Below are 27,235 nucleotides of genomic sequence, written 5' to 3' on the forward strand. Positions count from 1 at the left end.
TCAGCTAGTATCAGTTCTCATGAACACATTTCCTGGTGTGAGGCCTGCTCACACCGTCATTTCGACCTCAGTTTTTGCAACCTCTTAAATAGTGCTCGCGGGGGTGTAAGGAGTGGGGGGAGGTTACTTTGAATAAATATTTATTATGTGGTTAGTTTAAAAATTACATTGTTAGTACAGGAATAAAATGTTAGCATGACACTCTTCAGTACAAACCACACTATGTACAGACTAACAGACAGACCTTCAGCAGATGTCAAAAAAAGTCACTTTCCTTAATGTTGCCCCATTATAAACCCTGTCTAAACCTTCCCACTGTCTCATCTCTCTGGGTGACAATAGGGAATTAAGGCTTAAGATGTTCATAAAGTGCTCTGTATGACACTAAAATCCTCCACAACGAAATGTAGAAAAACTGACTTGATATGAGTTAATTGCTGTCATACAGTCATGTGCTACTGCTACACAGTAGATCTCAGTACAGCCCTACGTGTTTCCTAAAACGGGTCTAATTGTTCTGTCAGCGCCAGCACAGAAAAAGCTACATTTTCAGCCAGCACCGAGCTGAATCCAGAAAATAACCACTCGTCAACAAAAATCACAATATTTATGACATCATTCCAAATACCCAAATTGACTGACATCTTAAAATGCTTTCAGATTTTGATTAGGCCAAGCTCACAGAGGCTCAATGTTAGCACTTTAAAGTTTTCCAACCAAGGTTTAGTTTTGATATTAAAACATAGGCACTCCCATCTGTCTGCTACACCAGTATGCTACAGTTCATTGCCCGTTTTTTTTTTTAACAAATGTGAAAAATATGAATGGCTGTGAAACAGACGGCAGATGAGGACTGAAGCATGTTTTTGCGTTTTATATATTTTACAAACACACATTCACCAGCATGTAATAATACTTTTCAAATGAAGTGAACGCATGAGTAATGAGCAATAAATTACCTCTTTTATATAACTTTTTTATGTGTCAGAAGATACAAAATAGTTATTTAGAGTTGTATATATTCTGTAAAAAAGTAGATCTAGGGACATTTCTCAGGGTTATTAGGAAGGATATAACTGCTTGTGTTGGACCAGAAATAGTTATTTATGAAGTACAGCATGACCATATTGGTGTTATATGCACTACTGCATCAGTGCACATCCACATGAGAACACTGGGTCTGAAGTCCATACTGGTGGCCTTTTCATACTGTACAGCTACAGTTTTTCATTTACTCCAGTCTCTTTCTGCTGAGGTTGCAATGTTTTGCTTTGCTGCTGAGGTCACATTGTGTGCGTAGTCATGTAAGTATGTGAGGCTACAGTGTTTTTGCTCATATAATGCAGTGTGTGTGTGTGTGTGTGTGTGTTTTCTGCTGCTTCAGACCAAGGTACCTGGATCTGCAGTGGGCTCCTTGGAAGTCATCTCTTGTGTCTCTGGGTCAGGAGTCTCCTGATAGAGAGAGAACTCCATTGACCTGTGGGGGGAGACAAAATAAATCAATACAGTGGTCTGAAAACTCCAGACATGCAGTAGACAGTAAAATCCCTGCAAGAACACAATCTCAGAGATAAAATCTGTGAAATGTGGTCAGAATGTAGCCGAGCTTGGACAGGACCATCTTCACCCTCTGTCACACCTTATTTTTAGGGTTATATCTGGATGTTTGGATGAGGCAGCAGGAGATAGTGCTGACAAAGCAAACAGTTACACAACATCAATAATAATAAAAACAAAAAACTGACAACAACAATGCCAGTTAAGGAATGGCACTATCCACTGCCAAAGTTTTGATGCCAGTTTCCAGTAAGAAAAAATATTAAATTAACATTAATTTATCATTATCAACATTACAAATGGTGAGATCAGGAATACATATATACAGGAATACATATAGCATACAGCAGTAAGCCTTATGCCTATTGTCTCTGTGACTCTGTAACTTCTGTAACTGTGATGTTGTCATACTGAATGTGTACATATGTGTACACACATGATTCTGCATTGTACTGTACTGACCTTCCATGCAGTGGGTGACCATGGAAGCTGGCTGACTGGGGTATCTGAGGCCTTTGGGTGTTGCCTGGTTCACCTTGAACAGACTGGGTCTGGTGAACCAGTGGGTGGGGGTGGGAGAGACGAGATATCCCTGCCTCATGGCCCTTTGAAGCAGCAGGAGGATAGCCAAGAGCATTCCTCAGGTACCAGTCCCTTAGTCCCTCCAGAGCCAGGGCTTTATGCAGGCTTCTTGTTGATTCTTCTGGGGTTGGAAGAGAGAATTGTGGGGGTCTGCGCCCAAAGGAGGGACCAGACAGCTCTGTTTGATAGGGGTGCAGGTTGGGGATGGAGGATGTGGTGGTGCCAGAGGCAGGAAGGGGAGACTCATATGCCGATAACAAGATGGCATCTTGGGGATGTTGCTGCAAAGGAATAAAGGGCCCACAAGATTTGGTTCTGGTAACTTTAACCCTGCGTAGCTCAGCCTGGGACCCTCTAAGGACCATGGGGCTGTATGGTGGTGCAGCACTGGGAAGGTGCATTTGGGAGTGGGAAAATCCATTGGCATGAGGAGGCACCGCTGCAGTGGAGGAGCGAGGAGAGGCCATGTCCTGCCAGATCCTGCCTGTGGACTGATACAGGTGATGTTGCACTTGCATTCTCTGCTGTTTCCCCCAGATATAGTCCATCAATACCTCATTGTAGCCTCCACTTGCCCCCCTGCCCCCCATAGACAGACGCATTTTGACCTGTTCTGCAGAGCTGTCCACCTGTCTCTCAGGGCTGCCCAGGTGAATGTGCCGCAACTTGCCATCAGTCAGTGTCTCTGAGCTTTTGTAGGGCCCTCCTCTCTGTGGCATCCCATTTCTGGGTGCAGGATCATCTGGGAGGCTCGATCTGTCCAGCAGAGCCTCAGAGCTGTTGCTGCGCCTGGCTCGAGAACTGTACGGGCAGCCTCGGCGGTCAGAAGAGGAGCCCTCTTGAGCCAGTGGAATCATGTATGGCACATCTAGGCTGCCAGACCACTGCTTCAAACCATTACCACCTGATGCATCTGACCTAAGAGATTGAGCACAACCACAGCTTAAATGTAAAAATGTTAAATGTTAAATTAAAACCATGAAACTACATTTCACAGAAACATACACAGTTACTTATGCTCAAAGTCCAAAGAATAAACTAATACCTTGCTGGCAGCTAAACTTGACACTAATTGTTATTCCAACCCCGACTCTGTCTCTGCATTCAGTGAAGTCATTAAACTATTTCCAACCACACAGTTATCATAGGCGGCCGTGCTGCAGCAGACAGAACCCAGTGTCACACACTACCTGACATGAACGCTGATAGGAGCAGTTCGGGCCAACAGAGGAGTCGCTGGCACACTTCTGCCTTCAACATTTGAAGCACTTCTAGGTAATGAGTGAGTAGGGCTGTGAAAGTAACACAAGGTGAAGATGATTACTTGTGTATGCAGTACTGATCAGGCTGGATGTAGAACAAGGTCACTTTAGCATAAGTACCTAACAGAGCTTGTGACAGAGTTGCGGCGTGTCCTCATCTCATAGTAAATCTCTACTGGGGACAGCTTCCTGCTAATTCTGTGGTCAGGGCTGCCCACAGTGAGCCGAGGCTGAGACAGAGAACGCTGGTCAGCAGCCACACTGGGGGAAGACTCTGTTGGGAGTAGAAAAACAAAGATATAAACTTCTATTATAGCCCCATTACTGATGACTAAAAACTTTCATTAAGGCACTGCAAACATGTGTGGTCCACATTGGATTCATTTTTGCAGACTTTTTTTGCTGCTTTGTTAAGCTCATTGTGAATATGAATATACAATACAGTACTCGGCAGAAAGAGAGAGACGTTTATATGCAGTTTGACTCACCATTGTCATGGGATGTTGAATCTGACATGGAGCTGGTGCTCTCTGACATGACAGTATCCTCTGAAGGACAGACAAACTATTCAGGTCACACACAAGTCAGCAGCATGAAGTGTAGAGTCTTTAACATGACAGCATTTGTTTTGTTATTTAGTGTTTTGGTGTGTCTTATGTGCTGTGTAATCATACCTGTATGACAGCCTCGATGGACCGTCCTCTTGCTGTTTGAGACATTTCGGTCTGATTCTGAGTGTCTGTACAGAGTACCGGTGAAAATGGCTTTCATCTGCTTCCTTTGGGCAGCCTCATCCTGCAGCCAGGACAGCCAACCATGTTAGGCCACAAATACACACAGCAATACAGCTGCTGCGTAAACACAATTGATATTCAAGGTGTTGACTTACCTCTGTCTTGGTGCTGGGCACCAGGCCAGCTCTGCGCTGCACCGGTGGGGGTTTCTCTCCTGTCTCCAGGGGGAAAGCACGGGGCAACTTCCCAGTCAGCTCCTGTAGAAGACATTCATGAGTAACTAAATTTCATTCTCAATGGCCTGTAAGGGCCAAAGCATTACACTTAATGGATTACTTTCAGTGTCAGGAAAATCATCTCTACAAATGACAGTAATAGAAATGCCAGAAATCATGCTGCTATCATTATCATAATTCACCTCTAAAGCAGAACAAAGAGCAACACCGAGAACACAAATGATAACTTCCGAATCCTAAAATAGGAACGCAGAGTGAATCACCAGACATCCAGCTGAAACACAGCGACGTGTTAAACAGCTGTTAAAGAAAAGCTGAGGCAGCTGTGACTTCATTAACATGCACTGACAGGGTCACAGGAGCAATCAAGCAAAGACAAATAAGCAGCCCATCTGAGTATGAGAAAAATATCAGGTTGTCAACAAGGTGCAAGCTGCATCTGAGCTCGAAGCAACGCAAGTGTTCTGTAAAGCCAAAATACAATAAATTATAACATAACCTACAGATATCATTTAAAATCTTGAGATGTACAGAGTGAGAACACCGAATCATGTATGTTCAAAGTGAGTGCTGCTCACCGCTTCCTGCAAGCACACTTGTCTGAGCTCTCCCACCCTGGCGTTGAGGAGAGCCTCCAGCGTCTGTTTCCTCTCTTGCAGAGCAGCAATCCTCTCAGCCTGCAGTTTGCTGTCCTGGCAGCCTTGAACATCTATGTAGCACAACACATTTTCATAAGGCATCCAAGAGTGATGTAACAACAATAGCTGGATCAGTCGCTTAAATTTAGATGTGAAGAACCTTTCAAACTAGATCTCAGCAAATTAACGCTGCAGTCTTTTGTCTTTGTTTATACTGTGTCACAGTGTTGCATTTTGACATGCTGTCTATTCTCAGCTAACAGTGTTCTGATAAGATTATCTGGCAGCTGTGGTGGTAAGTGAACAATATGCCTTCACAGATACAGCTGTTTTTTCAGCTGGCTGTTCCCTTGAGAAAAACAGACAGAAGAAAAAACACAAGCTGATAGGAGTTGTCGGGCAATTTCAGGCTTGTCCAGACACAACCGTGTTAAGTCTTCACACTCTGAAAGACATCATTACTCACCAGGAGCCCCCAGACCCATGGACGTGATCAGATGTCCTTTGACCTCCATGTGACGTAACTCTTTTCAACTCACACTCCCAGCCACACCCTCACCTGATGAAGACAAACAAAGGCTTAACTGAGGCTCAATATATATATACAGTATATATAATCTTTTTTATATAGATTTTTCTCTCTGACCTTGCAGCCATGTGTTGTGTTGAGGCGTAGAATGAGTTGCATTTCTCGTAGGTTAGCAGTGGATAAGCATGTGTCAATCCTAGATCAGACGACACAGGGGACCATCAGGGGGAGCCGCTGCGCCACTGCTCAGGTGTCTAAAACTAAATCCTAAAAAAAAGAGATCAGAAGTTATATATTTATATATTATTTATATATATATATATATATATATATATATATATATATATATATATATATATATATATATATATAATATATATATATATATATATATATATATATATATATATATAAATAATATATAAATATATAACTTCCTATCGTCAGATTTAGCAGGGTCTAAGATGATAAAGAAAATCTATTAAAAGGTTAGATTTTACTTAAAGTACCTTGAACCTAGATTTTATATAAAGTCACATTCGTGCTTTTAATACAAAACGTTTAAGAACTGTCTGAATATAACTTGCATAAAAGGCATACAGTGATAAAAAGTGATACTCTATAATTAGCTCTAAGATGCAATTAGCAACCAGTTAATTTGCAAAAAGAAGGACAATGAGACATGATTAGTAATATTAATAATGTATGAACAGAGAGAGAGGGAGAAACCTAATCCCAGTGTGTGTTTCATGTCTCAAAAGCTTCCACTACCAAAAGAGGGGCAGCCAGAGAACAGAGCCAGAAGCAAGGTGAAGGAATAAATAACACAGACAAAGGGGAATAACAGCAAACGTTCAGTGTGGATCCCTCTTAGCTCCTGTCATAAATATCAAGCTTTATGTGAATTCACTTTCCAGGAAGATGCCTTTACTATATTTTAATCCTTGGCATATCAGATGATCTATTCATCTAGTGAGAAAAAAATAGAAAAACTATTTAGAAAAGCAGAACCTTAGACACTGTGAGCAATGTTTCGTGCACTTTTTCACACATAATGGAGGTTCATTACAAAGCCACTTTCCTAATACCCAACAGAGAATTGACATCCAAAAATAGAGATAGCGTTTTCTGCCAAAAGCCTCTCACTTATCGTTGTGCACAAATCGCTGCCATAAACAAGCATCTTGCTGTCTTCCTGCCAGTCGAGTAAATCATAAAACGACTCCATTCAGCCACCAGATCTAGACGGAAGGCCTCAAGGGCTGGATAAGAATTACCCTTCCCAAGATTGCTTCTGTCTTTGAAAAGGAAACATTTATCTATCAGTTAGTCTGAGCAGCTGTCTCAAAGTTCTGCTCACAGCCGACCAGCTTTTCGCTTTTTGGGGCCAGTGAGACAGTGTTCAGTTTTCCTGACTCAAACACCATAAAGAATGAGGCTCACTTTCTGTGAAGACATACTTCAAATACTTGCACAGAGTTTGCGTTGGCTCCTGTCCTGGAACTGAACCAGTAACTGCTGTTTGCTCCTGTACGTGTGAAAACCCCCAGCATGCTTGACCTCCTGTTGAAGTAGGAGCCTTTCATACAAACAAGTGGCACAGTTACAACGACTACTCAGACAAAAGCTCGTCACATGAATCCTGTTACACAAAACCCATGATGATCAGATTTTAAGTTAATCTAATATCCTGTAGAGCAGTTTTCACCTGGGAATGTACAAGGCAATGACATCTCTGTTCTCTGTTGGTCAGCAGAGCAATAAAACTCTCTGAGAGAAAAGAGAAGACAGACACAGACATTTGGTATTCCTCTGGGCCATCTCTGGGTGGCTGAACACCAGAGCCAAAGGGCTGCCATGTCTCTTAAGAACGGCTTTGAAATGTGGTGCTATCCTTTTCAGTTGGTAAAATGTGTCCACTACCTCCTGATAAAATAATGACTCCTTTAACACTGTCTTTCTTCACTGATGTAAAACGCCTTGTATATCTTTCAGTACAGCACAGTGGTTTTGTTGCTGAAGTGTATATGAGTTTACACAGTGGTCTGTGTGTGTGTGTATTTGGCTTTGCACGGATGTCAGTGCCCTCAACAAAACGCTGTGTCTGTGTGACCATAAGCTACAGTGGCTCCACATGTGCGGTGAAACCAAAACTGACATTGAATTTAAATAAAGGCTGTTCAATTATCAGTGTAAAGACCAGAATGTGAAAAGGAAGCTGCAGTGCAGAACAACCCTGTGAACAAATCTTCCACCCAGACAAAGTAGTATGATAACAACTACATGTCATGTCTTTATCCTAAGCCCATCTTTCCAAAATGTAACTCATCTTCCTCTTTTCTTTGTGTGAAATTTAAAAACTTTAAGCATATATTGACTAAATTATTTTAAAGAAATGCTTATGTGATTTGTGCATATCTTATGTATCTAGTGGCTTTACATTGAGTCAGCGAGTCAAGATTAAAGCACATAAACAAAAAAAATAAAAGAAATGCAAGGAACTGTTTGTGCAGCAATTTGTCTCATATGCAGCAACACAGTGCATGTTTTATAAAAAAATATTATATAAAGGACGGAAACACTATGATACAGTAATTGCTTCATAATCAGGGCTAAAGGAACAGTAAGGACCAACTGCAACAGGTCGCCCTTTAAGCACTACCATGTCTAACAAATTACACGCCTGAGAGGATCAGTGCTCTCACTAGTCGAAGTCTAACTTTGTGAACATCTGGTGTGCAGATGTGTGCAGAAGTGCAGGTACAACAACACAAAAGGGCATCACATTCCAGAGAGAAGCCTGCAGGAGAGATGGCAGGACAATGAAGACCCAGATAATCGGCATCAGGGTAAAAAGGATCAAAGGAGATGTGAATGCAAGAAATCTGAACGCCACGCCATCATCAAACACGTGTTGACTTAGTGTGTGTGGGGGCTCAGGATGGTGGTACAGATAGCACAGAGGGAGCCATGTTGATTAAAACATGAGCTGTGCAATGAGAGTGAGCTGCAGCTCGCATCACACGAATGCAAATCAGGGAGGAGTTTAATATTCAAGTCCAAAGGGCTAAACACTGAAGCCTGTAAGGTAGGTCTGATCCTACCATGTTCACACAAGGAACTGCACTGCACTGCCTTCAGCTGAGACATAATACATATTAGATTGCAACACTCACAGCGAAGCTCAGTTCTGACAGGCAACAGTTTTCTATCATCCCTTGATAAACACGATGCCTCCCAGCTCCTAAAGCGATACCCTCTCTCTGCTGTCGGCTTTTGTCCGGCCTGAGAGACCCAGAAACAGAAAACTCTTGTCTGCGGCATTTACAACCAATGTATGCATGACTTACTAGTGCATGTGTCTTCTTAACATGTTTCTGCATCACATTTGCCACACAGTTTGTTTGTTGATGTCTTCAAAGCAGCTGAGATGTAAAAGAGCAGCTGAAATCTCACCTCGGAACAGGTGAGGCCGGCAGCCCTTATGTTGACTGTTGGTGTTGACACAGCTGCTGCTGTTGTCAACTTACACTTGGTAACCAGAGCAGTGTTACAACTATACAGCTCCTGTTAGAGTCCCACAGCGGTTCCTGAGGAGTCAAAAGTAGGCAAACAGAATGTGCAGCTTAACATACATGTCAGACTACCATGACAACACTTCCCTGTTTGTTTCCTCAATGCACCTGACTGTAAAAAGACCTTTATCTGCACTCTCTCCATCTTCCAAGGACACTATACACCCAATGAATGATGAGAAGCAGAATGTAGAAAATAATAGATGTAATCCAAGGGTCTATGAATGAGATCAGACACTCAGAGGATGAACAACCTCCACCTTAGCAATCCCATCCAAAGAACTGTGCAGGGCTTATGGGAGGTCAGGTGACCCCACCCTCCATGAACCCCCAACAATAATATGATCTCTTCTTGCTCTCTCTGTATCCATGAAATACTGATTTACAGCGCACTTATCAGCGCATAGCAGGGCAGCTTATAGGACTAATCGACTCCACTCCATTTCTCCTCTCTGGCCTTGACACTCACCATTGCACGTTTGACACAACAACCATAGGCATAAACAAAGCAAACCTGGTGATCACTATCCACCTGGATTCTGCTAAGCTGAGGTGGGGGGAGTAATAAAGAAAGGAATGTGGCTCTAATGTCCGAGGGGATCATTCCTATACATTTTCCCTCTGCTCTGTAACACCTGAAGGGATTTCTGTATGTATTCCAACGCTGTTTCTCTGCTCCATGGGGGCTGTAATCCGCTTTGTTGATTTTGGAAGCAGCTCAGAGTTTTCCTTTTGTTCAGATTTATGAAGTGAAGCCACAGACATGCAGTTACATTCACTACTGTGTGAAGCCTGATCTGGCTCTGGTTTTAAAGAAACATGGGTGAATTCTTAATCTATCTGTGATACTACTCCAATTTACCAGAATCTGGACATCAAGTCCCTTCAATCAGTGAATGCTAAGGCATTAAAAAAAGCCTGTTTCTATTTTAAATCTATGTAAATGTGCGGACAAAGCGGTTTGATGATTTCACTGTGTGCCCACATGTTTGTAAATCACTCAAATTGTGTCACTTCACATCTTGAGGGCATCATAAGCTAGAGTATTGTCACCTTCAGTGACAAAATGGCAAAAGAAGACAATTGTGTTGGCACTAATCTGGGTCAAGTTCCAATTCCATGGTAGCTGATTGAATTGTAACACCCAGAAAAGCGTGAAAACCACAAGGCTGCTTTATAGAAAAGCTACCTATTTGAAGATAACAGAGAAGGGTGAAAACAAACACCAGCAAGTGTCACAATCCCCCTGATCAAGATGAAACAGCACAAATGGTCTAAGACACCCCTTCCATAAAACAGAAACCTCTTGTAAATGGCCTGTTGTTCCCAGCAAATAAAACAGCCCTCAGATCAGGAGCAATCAGCACTTTCAGGCAGCCCAGAGGAAAATCCTCTTCTGAAAACAGAGAGGTGTTTCCCAGACAGACCAAAAGGAGGGACAGCAGTGAATCACCCCGAAGGCACTGACCGGCCAGCATTTGGATGAGCTGCTTTACACATCCTGACAGACATCCTTGTTCAGGAATCTGTTAATAATAGGACTTAGCCCTGCTGCATGAGAACAAGCAGCATCTATTAATGTGAACAGTGGAACCAATAAGGCCCTAAAGACACAGCTGTATATAGCAGGATGCTTCTGCCTACATCGCTCCATAACAATGCAGCAACAGGGGGAAGTTGTGTATTCCCAGGAAGCTTGACACAGTTTTTTTTCTGCTCATTGAATTTTAGACCTGCCTTATATATGCAGCATATGTACAATGAGCGCTGTCCCTGCATTCAGTGCAGGCTACAGACGTGTAGCTCAGTGTGAGAAGCATGTGTTCCCACATAAGCCCGGCTGCAGCCATCCTGCTGCATCTGCACGGTGCCTTCAGACGGCAGCGCCGGCTGACAATAATAAAACACACAGCACTCATTAATGGAAGCAGGAACATATCGCAGGTGTGTCACTGACTGCCACGATGACAACCCGTCTTTTACGTGAGGAAGCCTACACGTCCAGTTCGCTCTCTTCTTTAGTAACGTCTTACTAAAGATGCATTTTAAACAGAGACAGAAAAACTGCACTGAAAAATATGTATTTATAAACGCCTACTTAAAATTAACAAGACATCTTGAAGCAGAGCCTCCTCTTACCAGAGAGCATGACCGAAGCCTTCGGAGGTCTCCATGGTCCTCTGTGGAAAAACCAAGCTGAGAAAAACCATCCCACCGTGACACCACAGGACGAAACGCGTTAATTAACTAAATGTGCGCTTATAGTTCGTGAAGAGAAGCCATTCGTCGTTCCTGGTGGCTTCGTATCCCAATTATAATTCAGCAGCAGCAGCCTCGCGACCTCCGCTGCGTCGGAGCGCTGCGCATCTCAGCAGACCCGCTCCGAGACAGGAGAAAGGATGAAAACACTGCGATTCCACGCAGCCAGCTGTCTGTCACACACGCCCCTCCCACATGCTACATGCCTACAACGTACGCTCTGCGTGCTCCGATACACAGGCTGCACATATCCAGTTGTTGCACAGACACGCGCACGGTGAAGCCGAATCAAAAAAAACAAAAAGCGTGAATTCACGTGAGGCGTTCAGGGTTCTCTCTCCACTGTCCGACATTATTATTACCGCGTTACTGCGCGTACAGCACATTTTTATTCAGTCACAAAAACCATATGTTTGTGTGTATGAAGTGCAGCTAATTTTCTGCCCTGATATTTAAATCAAATAACTAAATATTTCTTAACAATATCATAATACTTGACAACAGTTCTTAATAATACACCCTATTTCAGTTTAATCAGAATCAGATTTTTTTTGAGGGAGGAACATTCAGCCACCTCACCACTAGGTGCCACTTAGTGCTACACAATCCTTTATTACAGTTTTTTCAGTCGCTAACAAGCATTTGTCCAAACAACTGTCACATTTTCAGAACTCTTAATACAATGTGCACCGAATCGGTCTGTTGTGACCATACCATTCACACATTTCATGTCGTTTTCGCACAATATGCAGTCAGTAAACACATTTCTACAATGCTTACGTTTTAACAGATAAGCTGTACCCACCACCAAAATGATGCAACATTTTTGTCTTTTTTACAAATGTTAGCACACAACACACCACAATAAAACAACAATATTCCAAACCTATAAAACCTCTACTTCTGCAACAATATCAGCTCAAAAACAACACATCAGCTCAAAAATAAGCTGATAATTACCAAACAGCTCAATAATTGACAAACAGCTGATTTATGTTGCATAAATTGGGCCAACCGCAGCTGATTGTAGACTGGATAGCAGCGGCAGGTGCTGAGAATTCTTCAATGAAATTGACACATAAAGGAGGACCTTGAGGAGTGATGTTTTTGGGAGCGTACACATGAAAAGACAAACAAAGTAATGTCTGGACGAGGGTTCAATCTGGCCAAAAGGCGTCAGCAAGGACGGAATGTTATAGGTAAAAGGGCCACAGCTGAAGTGTCAGGACAGAGAAAGGCAAACATCACAATGTGTGCAGCATTAGGAAATACTGGGTTGATCCATCATAGATGTCCGATTGGACCTACAATACCGAGCGCCTTTTTTTAGCACCTGGTTCCAAAGCAGGATCAGGAGGGAGAGGACATGAGGATCTTTGTCATCACCTGGGGCAATGTGGCTTTCCATCACAACCATCAAGCCATCACAACATGGTTTGAAGTCCACCCAAGACTGGTCCGTCTCTTCCTTCCACCCTATTCACCTTTTCTCATTCCCATAGAGGAGTTTTTTTTCTTCATGGAGGTGGAAGGTTTTTGACCATCAGCCACATGGCCAGATGTTACTCCTTGATGCCATGGATGCAGGGACACTGCAGTTGAAGACTGCCAAGCATGGATCCGTCATACCAAGCGGTTTTATCCCAGGTGTATCACCTTGGATGATGACGATGTTGACGAAAACACCCCCCCCCCCCATCTGAGCCTTTTTGTTGCTGTTTTTTGTGTGTGTATTCAGAATGATCTTTTATGTTTCATTAATATTTTGTTCACTCTAAGCAATAAAACGTTTTCTGTTCTATCATAAACAATATTTCTACTGTGGGTCCTGTTGTATACAATGAAAAAACTGGCTTTTTACTGGAATGCTTTAGAATGTGAACATTAGGTGGACATATAGTTCCCAACCAAGACATGTAGTGTAAAAATGGTGGATTGCATGTTTTGCATGCAAAGACCTGTAAAACTGAAACATCAAAGTCTATTCAGTTTTTGTAATGCCAACAGTTGCCAGGATTTTTAAGCTTGGTGCACTTTGATTGACTGCATGTACCTTGTGAACTGAAAACATGTGTTTTTCTGTGACAGAATAATTTCATTTTGAGTCTGATTTCCAGTGTTTTGGTAAAGTTAGTGTGTTAGAGAAAGATGTATTGTATTTTCAAACGAAGAGTTAGTGTACATTTAACAAAATGTGTTTTTGAAAATAAAATTAACCGTTTGGTCAATTGTGTTTTGTCGGTGTGTGTCTGTGTTAAGAGTTTAGAAAAAGTATCTGAAGAATGGGTAAGTGCTTGTTAGCGATTGAAAAAAAACTGTAATTTATAGGTATTAGCTGTGGTTTAATTTTTAAAAAAACTTAAAAAGTTACAATATATAATAAAATAAAACAATTTAAATGACTCAACCAACAAGAACTGCCCTTAACTTTAACATTTGCAGTTTGTGAAGCAAACATCCTAAAAAGTTTACAAAAGTTCAAGAAATATAGTCAGAAAATGAAAACTCTTCAAATATGTTTTAATAAAAAGCTAAGGCTAAAGAATAGTCCTTTTTAAAGAATAAGAAACAGATTCCAAATAAATTAAAAAGTTTTACAAATACTTGAAAAAAACTAAATAACAATAATAAATTCATATAATTCTGTGAAGAATTCATAAAGTTTCACATTTTTAAGTCACTGAGTTATTACACTACACCCCAAAAGACAGGGATCAGAGAAAAACAAAATTATTATATATTTTTTTCAAAAATCATATTACTTAAAACAAACAACAAGATGGAAGGAAGGGGGCAGACTTCCATAAAACCAATGAACACAGCATTTTAGCTACAACATCAATTTTATCTGAGGAGATCCTTTTAGAAAAAAATCGTTAAACACACACATAGAACAGACCGTGGACCTGGCCTTCACCAACCTGTGCTTTGAACGTATGCACCGGCCACAGGCCAAACATGTTCTAATCCTCCTTCTGCTCAGAACAGTCTCACTATGCACATTGTACAGTTTTTCTTGCAGTAGTTTTAAGAATTTTTTTTTTTTAAAACTGACTCATTTAAATATGACAGCTGAAATTCAGAATTATGTCCTGATTCCATTTCTCATTTTACTTTAAAATAGCACAGGGTCAAAAAGAGAATAATTAGATTTATAACATCAATAATACAAATAATAGTCAAGTGATATCAAGGATTAAATATAAGGAAATAACAGAATACTTCACTTCTTCTCAAAACTTCGACACTAGCTGATCATTTATGTAATTTAATGTGATTGGACTCCATCTCATAGAATAGGCACCTCAAATGGGAGTTTTTGACTTTGATACTAACATACAGTCCTTTAGCCATGGAGCCGTGCCTTTTCCTTAATGTTCTTTTATCAAAAACTATTACAAATGTATTAACAAATTCAAAAGGTCCATGGAGTAAGAAAAGATGTTCTGTAACCGTTTCCAATAAATCAGACTACTATCAGTATAAAAATCCTTTCCTGCCTCCTTTGTTTCCATTTCTGCATACTGAATGCACAATAATTTAGAGATAAAATTAGTTAGTAATTGCAAACAAAACTCTTGCATTTCTGTATATTTAAACAGAGAACAGGCTACATTCATGTACCAAACAAAAAAGAATTAACAAACAAGCACAACTGATGCAACATTTTGTATCTATAATGGAAATTCTCAGCAAGAGGATGGAAACTATACTTTAATTGAACACGATGCACATTACACAGGCTTGGCAACATCATGACAGCCAATGCTGCTGGTGTAAGTGTAATAATGGAGATTTATTTTTTGGATACAGAATTTGGGACTATTACGCCCGCTAAATCATACGGTAACTGTGACAGGTGAGGTAAAAGGTATATTCCTCAAGTAAGTGTGGATCAATCAACGGCACACGAATCAAACAGCTCTTTCAATCACCAATTCTCTAACACTCAACACCATAGGAAAACCATAGACTAGCATAAGAAAAGATTTCAGAAGAAACGCCTGGATTATACTGTCATAGCTCCTGGAATGCCTTTGGTGAATTTTTAAAAATCATACTATTACAGGTCAGAGGTAAGTCTGTAAAATGGCATGTGTATTATTACCAAAAATTAAACAAAACAATAAAGTTGTACCAGAAACCCACCTGTTTTTTTTTTCCTGTTGAAGTTAAAGTCCTCGCAGTGCTCTGCAGTGAATACATATGCTAACGTTCTTCTTAACCAAAAAATCACAAGTTGACGCCCGCTCCAGTATGATCGGGTCCTTATCTGGTAACGGTTGTTTGGGGGGCAATCCCTGACACACAGCATACTTCTCCAGACCCAAGAGCAGATTGACCACCTCAGTGACTGAGGTTAAGCGTGCTGGGTAGCTGTCATACAGCGGGTGTGTGGGGAGCAGCGGCTGCTTCTGGACAGTGACCTGATAGCAGAAGCCTGGGTCGATCAGCACCATGGTGTCAGTCATGCTGGACTGCTTAGAACACTGGATAAGCTGCAGCTGTGGGCCCTCCACCATTATGGCATACCATAGGATCGGAAGCACAGAGGAGCGTAATGAGTGTAGTAGTTTTATGAGCTGGTTATCCATGTCCATGCCGCTTCCAGCCGAGTTATCAGCCAGACTGAAGATCTGTGTAATCTGCAGAAAACAACAGATCATATACATACATGCACTAAAGAAACAATATGGTATCCACATCATAAGAATAGTCAGGGCAGGGACCTTACCATGGGTAACTCATCCTCTTCCTCTTCTTTAGCATGCCTTTGAGCATGTGATCTCTCTGCATCCCATCTTTTTTGCTGGTCCTACATGGACAAAGGTGAACTCTTGACTTGCGATAGCTTACAAAGTTCTGTTAGTGTTATCTAAAGTACTGCCAAATTTATAGATTAGTGGGAGGGTCCACTAGCTGAAGGTTGCAACTTGCGGTCATCATATTTCAAAAAAAAATTTCCTCTGCAAGTAAAATTCTTTTTTGTTAAGTCTGGTGGCTCTGAGGAGAGCCTAGATCAACATAATGACCTCTGTCCCTCACTGGAGTCTGGGGGATCAGGTTGGACTCTTCATGGTTACAACATGCACTTCGATATATTCGAAGTATTGTCAAGCTAAAACAAAACGGTATTGGTAATGTGAACTGGACCATCGGGTATTTTGATCATGTGAAACCAAAAGAACAAACTGAAGGACAGCCAAAAAGACAGGGGTGACAAGTGGACAGCACAAACGGCTTGGCAGGAAAAATGCATCCATCTCATTTTCAAGGACGTTGAATTCACTTTTGCAGGTGGCCTGGTGCCAGGCATTTACAACACATACCATATAACTGCAACATCCCTAGTTTAGAACTGTCTAAGGATGGGGGACTTAGTTACCTACACATCCATCAGTGCAGTTAAAGACACAATGCAATCAAGGCTAAATGCCCAAAATCTTAAACTGGTCCATAAGAGAGTTCTGAGCATTCACACACTGCATTATCACACACCAGTGAAACAGACTGCACAGACACAGTTGGATCCAGGCCTGGTTTTTGTAGCACAGAGCCAGACCCTCAGGCCAAAGAACAGCTTGACAACAGATACATAAGGAAATGGACAAAACGCCAAAAGAGCCCATCATGGCGCATGATCAGTCTTGCTCAGTGCTATTATTAAGCTTTAGGCAGCAATGATTTGTACACAATCACTCAGAAAAGTGAAACAACTAATGATTACCAGCGGAACGTAAACTTACTGGTTGTGAGCTGTTATGGTTGCTGATGTGAGGGACTCTGTCAGACATTCCATTCCGCACACCAAAATCCAAATCATTCAATTGCTGAAAGACAATGTTTTGTTTAGTTATGTTTGTTTGTTTTACAGATGAAAGGAAACTGTAAAATGAAAATGTGGTAAAAATCTGCTTTCAGACCTGCATAGATTGGTTGTCTCTTACATTCCCATCTGAAGAGCTCCAATTCATCTACATCAGACAATTGTAAGCAAATCAATAAGAATTCGTTTCTGTAGTCCTATCTGCAGGGAAATGACTACAGCTACAAGCAATTGCTGTACGCTCACCGGCTGAAAATTACAGTCATCATCTTCATTGTCAGTGGCATCCAAATCAAAGTGTGGCCCCTTGTTTTTCTTCAAACTGGACTTCCGGCTGTATGTATAATGAGGTCTGGGCCTACCAGGTAGACCCGAGCCATCCGCCCCATACTCGCCTTGACCCATCTGGAAAGGCAGCAAATGTCTCTGCCAAATAAAAGCACAGGAATGTTTGAAAATGATGCCGCAGACCTACAAACAGCTACTGGCAGGGTCTCACCATCGCCTGCCTCTGACACTGACGTAGCCGACACTTCTGCCTCTTCTTGTTGCTACCTCCAAACTTTGGTTTGTCTATACAGAAATCACACGCACCACAGTCCTTCCTGCACAGGCAGGCCTTGCATTCTCCACAAGAACGCCGCTTCCGCTTCTTATGCCACTGAAAACAAGAAGAAGACAATCAATCATTCATATTTTTTAATTTTTACGTGCTTAACTTGAGTAAGAAAACAGCAGAGCAGAAACACAAGGAAAAAAACAAATAAATAAAAATAACTGCTGCAATGTGAGGTGACAAATGGTTCATGGTATACATAAAGATGTGAGGAGGTTTGGTTTGGCGCTTTTTTAATAGAAGGAGAGTTAGCACCCCCAACTGTCGAATGTGCCCAGTTCCAATGGTGTGCACTTGTTTCTCAAAATTCTGCTTATTGAATGAAAACTTGGCTAATTCTTGAAACTGCTCATTAAACATGAATCATCCTGTAAGCCTGTCAACGCACACTTATTGGGACAGTTGGGCAAAACGATCATGGGCACACTACTACATCAAAACTCACATCATCGTCGTCATCAGTCGACAGTTCATCCTCATCCTCCATATCGATGTTGACTGAGAAGTTTTCTGTGTCACTGCTTTTGAGGCTGGGTTGCTGCATGAAGCAAAGATTATCAGCAGTAATGGTGGGAAAACTATTATAATAATTATTAGTTTTTTTTAATACTGTGAAAAATATTGGTGTACCTGTGAGTCTGTAACTTCACTCTGTAAAATGAGATGTGAAACATATTATCAGAGTATAAAACACTAAGTGAACTGTAGAGGCTTTTTATTACCTGGTAACTCATACTGTCATCAAATGTGTCTGGGATGTCACTGTAAGATTTTTGGTGAATGAAGCTTCCGCTCCCAGATTCCTGGTGGAATACACATATATGATGCAACCATAACAAAAATACTAAAAAAACGCTGGTGTGTAGTTTACACACACAGTAGCTTACCTTGCGGATGGGACATATACATCGGCGTTTCCGGCACAAGCGTTTCCGGGTATCAGGGCTCTGCATTCCATGCTTGCAGTTAGCACACTGTCCACAGTTGACAGTGTTGTGACATCCCACACACTGACCGCAGGGAATCCACTATCAATGAGTACATTTACATATTGTAATTAAGCACAGAATCAAAATTACAGAGGATTTATATATTTGTGCACAAAGTTTGTTGGGAGACAGGGCTTTACCTTTCTGAAACGAATCATCGGATGCTCTCTTGACTTTGATGATGCTGCAATAAAAATAAAAACAAGCATAAACAACAAGAGCCTCTGAATTATAACTCAGCAAACATTTGTACTGACATACCCCAACAGGAGGGACAAAAGGGCCTCTTTCTTTGTTTGTCATACCATGTGCCTGTAAAGGAAACACTACATCTGGCACAGATCCTGCAGACAAACATGATGATCCATTCATTCAAGTGCCCTTTTATTAGAATTACAACAACACTGGATATAAGTAATGATGGACTCACAGAGTGCTGTCCTCTTTTCCGATTTCTCCATTTATGGAGGGAAATGGAAGTGGCTTGGATGATGAGGGGGGAGGAAGTCTAATTTTATGTTCTCCTGGTGGATCCTCGTTTCGATTCGAAGTTCCAAAAGTAGTGCTTGAGGACAAATTGGTCTGGTTAGACTGGACACCTTTGGACCCCAGACTTGGGGTGAGTCTGTGGAGAGAGTCAGGCGTTTCCGCCCCCTCTCCATGCTCCATAAAACTAGACTCTGAGGAAGAACGTTCCCGGATCTTTCTCTGGAGGGATCAAATAATGCAAATAACTCACTCTGTGCTCAACAGCAAAAATGCGTTTTACCTTCAAGTGATGCAAGCAGGAATACCTTGATCCTGTGTCGTACTCGTGGGGGCGGCGCCTCGCCATCATAGAATGTGCCCGTCTTGTATTCAAACTTTGACACGTCAAGATTCATCACTGTGGCAAGTTCTACTTTGCTTCTTACTCGATCACCTCGTGGACTGCAGAGGAGAAGAAACTTACATCTTTACAACACTTTCACACGTTGACTTCTGACATCTCATGTTCACTACCACATAAAAAGAGACATTTTTAAAGGGCATTTTCTGACAAATGACAAATCATTCAGAATTTTTCAGCTTGTGAACTGTCACACTAATGGTCTGAATCCAGCTAATCCCTTAACATCATTTCAGATGACAGCAGAGATGGGGACTCGAGTCGGAGACTCTGACCCAAGTCGCACTTAAGTCGCACAAAACAAAGACTTGTGACTTGGGTGTTGTGACTCCTGAACAATGTTCACTTCATGGATTTATTTATTTAATTATTTCAGTTTTTACAATGTGTAATTACGTGCAACGTAAAGGGAAACTTTATTTTTATTTTCATTATGAGTCATTTATTTGTTATTTGTCTTGATTTATTGGTAGGGGCCTAGGAGGCAGTCGAGTTAGAATAGCTAACTATTAGCAAGCTAGCTAAGTACACTTCTTGCATTTGGGGAAAGATATTACTGTATAATGATGGTAGAGGATGCTTTCAATCTAATAAGAGAATGTTCATTTCAGTTATTTTGTCTGCACCTATGTTTTTTATATTATGCTGTAAATAATGTACTGTTTATTACTGTTATACTGTTTAATGTTTTCTGTTAGAGGGATATTTTTAGTATGCTTTAGAGTGCCTGTATTTTGCTGCTGCAATAGCGAAATTAGCTTGGGATAAATAAAGTATTTTTATTCTATTCTATTCGAGACTTGAGACTTGATTTGGGACAAAAGACTTGAATATCTCTGGATGGTAGCTGTGAACTGTGACCACCCTGATATTTGACAGCATTTACCTTAAGTAATAGACATCCTTCTGTCCAATGCTAGATCCTGAGCGCCGGACAACTTCTTTGCGTTTCCAACCCTGTCCAAGCGCCGGCCATTCAACCCATCCTTCATCAGGGTGTGATCGTTTACCCCGAGGCATCTTAGGCCTGAATTTAAACAATACAATTCAAACATTAGAAATCTTGACATCACTTAAAGAAAAACAGATGCAACATGAAGCTCTTGAAGAACATATCAGTATAAGGAGCTATATTGTGTTATAATCACAGTCTTTCGACACTTTGAGGCCGAGATGCCTAAAGGCCTGATTGGATTTAACCCAAATAAAGAAAATGTGCTGCATGGTAAACCACCAGTACATCACTACTACCTGCCAAGGTACGTAGTCCAATGAGAATGCTGTTTAATAGCACAAGTGCAAGTGATCTGAATCCTGAATAACAGCATATTACAACACTTTAACCTGACCATGGATAACAATATTCAACCTACTGATACATCTTCTTGATGGTCTTCTCACTGCCTCCGACACTCTCACTCCTTTCACTTTCCCCTGCCAGGCTTTCTTCCTCTGGATCATTCCTACTAGCGCTGTCGGCGTCATCATCATCATCTTCAAGGGGCTCAAACCAGTCCACAGGTGGCTCACCTCCACCACCAGCCTTTCTGTCTTCTTCTTCCACCTCTGCTGGCGTTTCCTTAGCTGGATCTGTGCTTGGGGTTTCCTCTGTGCCGGACAGCTCAGAGGTGTTGTCTCTTTCGCTGCTCTTCTTTTCTGTCCTTTGGTCCACATCTTCTTCCACTGGCTCTTTGCCAGGCAGAAGAGTCTCAACAGGTTTCTGGTTCATTGATGCACCAGTTCAGGCTAAGAAGTGTACAATGTGTTTTCCTGTAGAATAGGAATAAAATCCTCTACAAGACGTCTTGCATCCCTTTCAAGACTTTCAGGTAATTTCCACTGTCCCCAGATTTAGCCACTTGATCCTGGCCTCGTTTGGGAGTGCAGATGGAAACTGCTTAATATTTCTCAATAGAACCTGGACAAAAAGGGATTATGCGTATATACAGGAAGTAAGTAACATGTGTTCAATAGGTTGACGGTTATATTAATGTAAAACGGCACAGATACAAAAGCATAAACACGCCAGTAGCAAACCTTATGGATAACATATGACTGTAGCAGACATTAGCCTATAATGTTAGCCACATTAGCTAACCTTCGCTCTTCTAAGTGCTGTAATTGCTGATCAGAATTTCGTATATTGATCCTGACAGTATAGAAACTACATTATTAAAGTGCCGCAAAACACGATGTCAATACCACACAAACAAGGTTAGTCCGAGTATAAATACTGTAGGTTGGTAGTAGGTAGCGTTAGCTATAGCAGCTATAGCAGCTCTAGCACTCTTCCATGGTTGTTTTCCATGGCGAAATTAGTGAGCTGAGAGCTGTCCCTTCTAGATGGCTTAAATCTGCGAACAAGTGGGTTTAAACACAGTCACACACCTTCAAGTGCAATATTGCACTGACGCTTGGTACTTGGCACTCCAGTTAACACCTAGCTTCCCCTTCACGCTACGAGGTAAGGCTAACAGTTGAGTTTGCGCATTCGGTGACCACCGGGTGTTATGCTGAGTTTTGCATGCCTGCCGAGAAATACATCCCCCGTCGCGGGAACGCGCACACCGTTAAAGCAGCGTAGTAGTGCATCGTCTGCTTTAGCTGTGTGCGCGTTCCCGCGATGGGGGAATGCATTTCTCGGCAGGCATGCAAGTCGGCATAACACCGGACGTTTCCAACAACGGCAAAACACCAAAGATGAAAATCCACCTGGTCACAGCTACAATCACAGGCAGACCACTTCTATACAACACACTAACGGCCTGTTAACAGTTACAATTACTGAGTTGTTTTTCATTTTAGGGATTTTGTTTTCATAGAACTCGAGTGTAAGACCTAGTAGTCACCACAATAAAGCAAACAAATCACTTTAAATCCCGTGACGTCGTTCAATGGTTTATAACTTTATTTCGACGCATGGTTTGCTTATTTTACATAGCAGATTACTCAAAGTTATCATTTTTAGCGTTACAAAGTAAATACTGGACCGCGCACATGAGTGAGTGATCCCTCTCATCGCGCTGAGAATGTGTTTAACTGTGCTGCATTCATCAGAGAGAATGGAGAGTACGAAATCACTGAGGTAGTAGTTGATATGGGTTATATTAAAGGCGTTGCTAATGAAATTGTGTGAATGTATGCATATTTACAAATCCTATATACTGATTTCCACAAAAATTTAGAAGGCACACACAAATGCCACAAAAATAAAAAAAACAATTTTAACCTCACAGCCAAAGAACATAAGATTACAATTGAGGAATGTTTTGTCCAGGTCAGACTTTTTAATTATGCTAACATGTACCCAAATATTTCTGTTGTTCCTTATCTACATTTCTCCTCTTTCTTATATAGGCATCTTCTTTCCTTTTATTGAGGGCGGTAAGAGGCTATACATGGCAGTACATCAGGCAATAAAATCCAGATCACACACATACATACACCATCTGCAGAAAGGTGTTCATAGTAAAAACAGCAGTCTACAATCAGCAGTAGTTAATCTACTATCAGGAAAATATATATTATAATACACACATTTTAAAATAATTATCTAGGTACAAAATCATTTTCATCACATCAGTTATTAAGTTCAGCACTCAAGTATCTTGTTATGTACAACGATATGCAGATACAAGAACAGAAGCGGGTTTATGTCGACTACCTATCCTTGTTGCTACGAAGATCGGTCGTCACAGGGTCGTGCTGAATGGTCTGGTGCAACATCAGAGCGAGCAGACCAGCTCTGTTGGTCATAGCTGTCCTGACATTGCGCTCCTGTTCGAAGAGCTCGTCCAATTTGTACCACTGGTGGTGGAAGAGACAAGAAACTGGTTAGTGAACCAGCAGACTTTCCTCTAAACACATGAAAGCAGCCACCAAGAAGTCGGACTCACCACCCTGACTCGCTCCAAGTCCACCTCAGCTCTCCGAAGCTTTTCCCAGTTGTAATGCTTGTTGCACTTCCTTTTGGAGACTCTGCAGTATTCTCCTGTCAGCTCAAACACATTCTTCACCAGGGGGCATCCACATACTTCATCTACTGGAATCTGCTCACCAAACCGATAAACACCAAATTACATTTAGACCATGTTAGTAAGTAGGCAGTTCATTTACAAATGACACAAGGGAGTCCACCAACCTTGGGATCTCTAGAATGTTCTGGACACAAAACCTGCAGCCTCTTGCAATACGTCTTGCTTTGTGGGTTGTACACATCACAGAAGAGCCTGGTTGCCCTGCAAGAAAAATACATTTGTTACACTTCTAAACTACAGAACGTACAACAAACTTCGACAGAAAATTGCTTTTACTCACCCTTCTATTCTTGTAGGGTACATGGAACCAAAGGAGGTCTGACTCTCATACTGTTACAGAAATATGAGGGGGGAAATGTGTGAGGCAGATGCTGAGCTTTTGTTGGTGTAAAGAGAATATACTCACATTCCTAATAGTAGCAACAGAAATAAGAGAAATAATCACCTTTGCATAACATCTCTCCATATGTCTCAGTGCCACTTTTGGATTGACAGGGTGACTACAAGATACACAGAAGATCTGCAGGTCTGTGTCCTCACTGTCACCTTCATTCACCTGCAAACAGAAACCAAAGCAAAGTTCTTCTTCTATTTTTTTCCCCTTCAGTCACATAGCAAAATATTTATTCGCATATGAGAACAAAACAGGCGCACTGTAGAGGCCTGGCTCACCTCCTCATCCTGCTGTACAGCCTGCTGCTTTGCCTTGGCGATGATGCCCTCCAGTTCGTGGAAGCGTCGCTCCATGTCAGTGAGACGTAGTCGGGCGTTCTGCTGTTCCCGGCGGATTCGCTCAAGCTGCTTCTTACCGTGCTCCTCAGCAATGCATGGACTCTGTTGCCACTGCTGGATACGTTGAGGGAGGATCTCATAGATCCGGCTGTGGATCGACAACATAACATCAAACATACACTTGTAAAAACATTATGTAAGGATTTAAAGCTTCTCTCACTAGTGGTGGAAATTATCTAACTATTTCATAAGTTGAGAACCAAAGTCAGCAGCAAAATATGAGTGTATGAACGGTGAAAGGAGGTCTTACTTAGCAGCTAACTTCATGCCACATTCCTCAGAGCAGTACTTCGAGTTGGTTCTTGCTGCTTCCACACAGTTCGGCCCCAGACACTGACGTGGTCCTCCACTCTCCCGCGAATCCCCCTTTTCGATGTGTCTGGTTCTGTCTTTATGCTTTTGCTTCTGCTTATGGCGACGTGACTCTTTCTATAATTGTTTATATAAAAAGACACAGCAGATCAGACACTACCACCCACGTTCATACAATTTACCATGTTACCATAAGGACAGGAAATTCGTCTTACTTTTTTGTCAACCTTCTTTTCTCGTCTCTTGATGTGCTTCACTTTTATGGCTTTCTTACGCATGACAGGGCTAAATGGTAGCTCATCATCTTCATCACTTCCCCATGCCTGTGTGAGGAGAGTCAATAACTACTCATCAGATATGGCTGTTAAATAATTATAAAATAAGCGTCATGTGCTTCAATATATTCACAATGTACCATGTTGTCCTCCAGTCCTGCCGCCATGTATTGTTGATAGAGATCTGCCTCACTGTCATAGTCTTCAGAGTACCGTCTCCGTCTGTGGTGGGAATTGTCCCTTCTCTCTCGCAAAGAGAATTCCTCATCTTTGACACGCAGCATTTTCTGTACAAAAATAAAACCCAGGAGGTTGGGTATTTTATGAGGCTACCACAATGGATTGGCCAAATATCTACGAAACACATACCACACAACTAAAAACAGATCTTCTGTTTTCAAAGTATGCTTTGTGTGACATACCCTGGCTCGTACTTCACACTGCCTGAACCTGCACTTCTGTCTGATCTTGTTGGGGCCTCCAAACTTCTTCATGTCCTTGCAGAAGTCACACTGGGCACAGTCTTCGGTCCTCCTACAGGGCTCACATTCCCCACACATACGCACAGAACGCTTCACCTGAACAATATTAAACAAAGGTCACCCATGAATCCTCATCGTTCATTTAACTGTTTAATATTCTTAAAAAAATCATATCACTAACTTTAGATCCACGCCGCCTTTCACTCTTGTAGTCTGGAGTACTTGGGGTGCTGTACTGTTTATCAGTTCTATCAGAGTCTGGTTCCCTCTCACGGTTTTTCTTAGATCGGTACTTCACTTCCAATGAGGAATTTTTATCTGTTGAACAAAAAGATAAATAAGCAAAATCCAATTAATGTGACAAAGGAACAACTACTGTGATAAAATAAAAAAAAATTAAAAACAATGCTCACCTCTGCATCTCATGCAGTACCATTCCCGGATTGCTTTTGCCATCTTCTCAGTAATGTTGATACAGTGTCCATGAAACCACTCATTGCAATTGTCACAGCCTCTGTTGGGAAGCAAATGTAAAACCATGTGTGAAAGCATGCATACACATCATCTACAAATCAACAGCAATGGTGACATTAACTTACATCATGAAGCAGTTGATGTCTGGTTTTCGACAAATACAGTATAGTGGTGCATTCTCCCCCTCTATACTGCTGCTCCCAGGTCCTGGCATAGGTTCAAAGTCTGACATTTCGCTGTCCTAAAATGTATAAGCACAAGGCACTTTACACCAGTGATAGCTGACTGCTGGGCTGCAGGATATTTTTATTAAGGAGAGAAACACGTTTGTTTTTTAGAACATTGTACTACACTGCTCAGTTACTGTGGAACACAGTTGCTGTTGGTTGTTGGTAGTTGGCAGTTGTTGGTAAATGCAGCGTGGGACGGCTAATAGCGGTATATGGGTATGTTACAGAAGCCATCAGAACGTGTAGGTGTTTGCACTGGTCTAAACAGGACCCGACTGCAGCTGAAACGAGATCGTTTGCTAGTGGGCATCTCACCTGAGTTCTGACGCATTTACCATCATATTATACACAGTATGGACTTGTGGTGTCCTTAAGTCCTGAGGACTACTTGATGTATACAACATTATGTTCAGTACAGTATATTAGAAGTTGTCGTCGACGTTAAAATTAACTTAAGACACTTAAACTATATGCTAAAGTTAGCTCGCAAGCTAGCTAGCAGTAGCTAAAATGACGTGTGACAACTAGTATACTTAGTGTAAAATGTAATAAAGGAACACAGAGTTGTGCAATGCTGTCAGTTAGTTCCTATCATTCAGCACAGTATATACAATGTATCTCACCGATACAACGTACATAAATAAGTTGGATCCTAACATGTTCCTGTCGGAGCGTAAAAGACTGTGAAACACTTTGGGCCCAATCAAAATATAAAACTTTTCCAACTCAGAAGTCTGACTGAAAACAAAATAGTTTTACGCATACTTACCATTATGTGAGGCTGCACAGCAGTTTGCTGTATAGGGTTACAGCAGAAACAACACAGTAATGCTTTAGCTCGACTGCTAGCGTTATGCTAAGATTTACACGGATGTAACTTCGTCCGCAATCGGATGCTCTTGTTACAACTCGAAAATATTTCATTGGTCGGTGTTCTTCT

The 27,235-nt window shown here is 41.5% G+C and overlaps 3 protein-coding genes across 4 annotated transcripts; all 3 read right to left on the minus strand.

The window, feature by feature from the left end:
* Positions 1 to 1,048: 1,048 nt before the first annotated feature.
* On the minus strand, positions 1,049 to 11,366 carry ccdc120b (coiled-coil domain containing 120b). Its single transcript, XM_028406673.1, has 11 exons — positions 11,253 to 11,366; positions 5,656 to 5,805; positions 5,476 to 5,568; positions 4,950 to 5,080; positions 4,291 to 4,392; positions 4,076 to 4,196; positions 3,890 to 3,949; positions 3,522 to 3,675; positions 3,330 to 3,431; positions 2,020 to 3,057; positions 1,049 to 1,477 (listed from the first exon to the last, which is right to left on the minus strand). Exons 3-11 carry the CDS (start codon positions 5,522 to 5,524, stop codon positions 1,381 to 1,383), a joined length of 1,854 nt encoding a protein of 617 aa, XP_028262474.1. The 5' UTR covers positions 5,525 to 5,568; positions 5,656 to 5,805; positions 11,253 to 11,366; the 3' UTR covers positions 1,049 to 1,380.
* A 2,669-nt stretch (positions 11,367 to 14,035) lies between these two features.
* mbd1b (methyl-CpG binding domain protein 1b) lies at positions 14,036 to 22,218 on the minus strand. 2 transcript variants are annotated; one of them, XM_028407047.1, is made up of 17 exons: positions 22,082 to 22,218; positions 21,067 to 21,611; positions 20,580 to 20,720; positions 19,599 to 19,734; positions 19,235 to 19,512; positions 19,066 to 19,148; positions 18,945 to 18,988; positions 18,703 to 18,843; positions 18,538 to 18,618; positions 18,446 to 18,466; positions 18,261 to 18,353; positions 17,699 to 17,860; positions 17,446 to 17,625; positions 17,297 to 17,347; positions 17,120 to 17,203; positions 16,108 to 16,188; positions 14,037 to 16,018 (listed from the first exon to the last, which is right to left on the minus strand). In XM_028407047.1, exons 2-17 carry the CDS (start codon positions 21,420 to 21,422, stop codon positions 15,545 to 15,547), a joined length of 2,406 nt encoding a protein of 801 aa, XP_028262848.1. In that variant the 5' UTR covers positions 21,423 to 21,611; positions 22,082 to 22,218; the 3' UTR covers positions 14,037 to 15,544. The 2 variants fall into 2 exon arrangements, with proteins under 2 accessions (XP_028262849.1, XP_028262848.1); XM_028407048.1 differs by lacking the exon at positions 18,446 to 18,466 and having other exon boundaries at positions 14,036 to 16,018.
* Positions 22,219 to 22,955: 737 nt separating this feature from the next.
* cxxc1b (CXXC finger protein 1b) lies at positions 22,956 to 27,198 on the minus strand. Its single transcript, XM_028406056.1, has 14 exons — positions 27,065 to 27,198; positions 26,191 to 26,306; positions 26,005 to 26,105; positions 25,773 to 25,909; positions 25,532 to 25,687; positions 25,250 to 25,396; positions 25,050 to 25,157; positions 24,773 to 24,951; positions 24,403 to 24,610; positions 24,176 to 24,286; positions 24,011 to 24,060; positions 23,835 to 23,931; positions 23,590 to 23,742; positions 22,956 to 23,500 (listed from the first exon to the last, which is right to left on the minus strand). The coding sequence occupies exons 1-14, from the start codon at positions 27,065 to 27,067 to the stop codon at positions 23,354 to 23,356; spliced, it is 1,713 nt and encodes a 570-aa protein (XP_028261857.1). The 5' UTR covers positions 27,068 to 27,198; the 3' UTR covers positions 22,956 to 23,353.
* Positions 27,199 to 27,235: the final 37 nt, after the last annotated feature.

This window comes from Parambassis ranga, chromosome 5 (assembly GCF_900634625.1).
Source record: "Parambassis ranga chromosome 5, fParRan2.1, whole genome shotgun sequence".
Lineage (NCBI taxonomy): Eukaryota > Metazoa > Chordata > Actinopteri > Ambassidae > Parambassis > Parambassis ranga.

Coding starts and splice junctions, on each gene's coding strand:
- ccdc120b (XM_028406673.1), bottom strand. CDS start 5,524: ATGGAGGTCAAAGGACATCTGATCACGTCCATGGGTCTGGGGGCTCCT. Junction 5,081..5,475: donor CATGGGTCTGGGGGCTCCTG/GTGAGTAATGAT, acceptor TGTGCTACATAG/ATGTTCAAGGCTGCCAGGAC. Junction 3,950..4,075: donor CCATCGAGGCTGTCATACAG/GTATGATTACAC, acceptor TCTGTCCTTCAG/AGGATACTGTCATGTCAGAG.
- cxxc1b (XM_028406056.1), bottom strand. Junction 25,688..25,772: donor AAAGGCGGCGTGGATCTAAA/GTTAGTGATATG, acceptor AATATTGTTCAG/GTGAAGCGTTCTGTGCGTAT. Junction 24,611..24,772: donor GGCATGAAGTTAGCTGCTAA/GTAAGACCTCCT, acceptor GTCGATCCACAG/CCGGATCTATGAGATCCTCC.
- mbd1b (XM_028407047.1), bottom strand. CDS start 21,422: ATGAACCAGAAACCTGTTGAGACTCTTCTGCCTGGCAAAGAGCCAGTG. Junction 18,844..18,944: donor CGATGATTCGTTTCAGAAAG/GTAAAGCCCTGT, acceptor ACTCATTGATAG/TGGATTCCCTGCGGTCAGTG. Junction 17,861..18,260: donor CGACTGATGACGACGATGAT/GTGAGTTTTGAT, acceptor TCTTGTTTTCAG/TGGCATAAGAAGCGGAAGCG.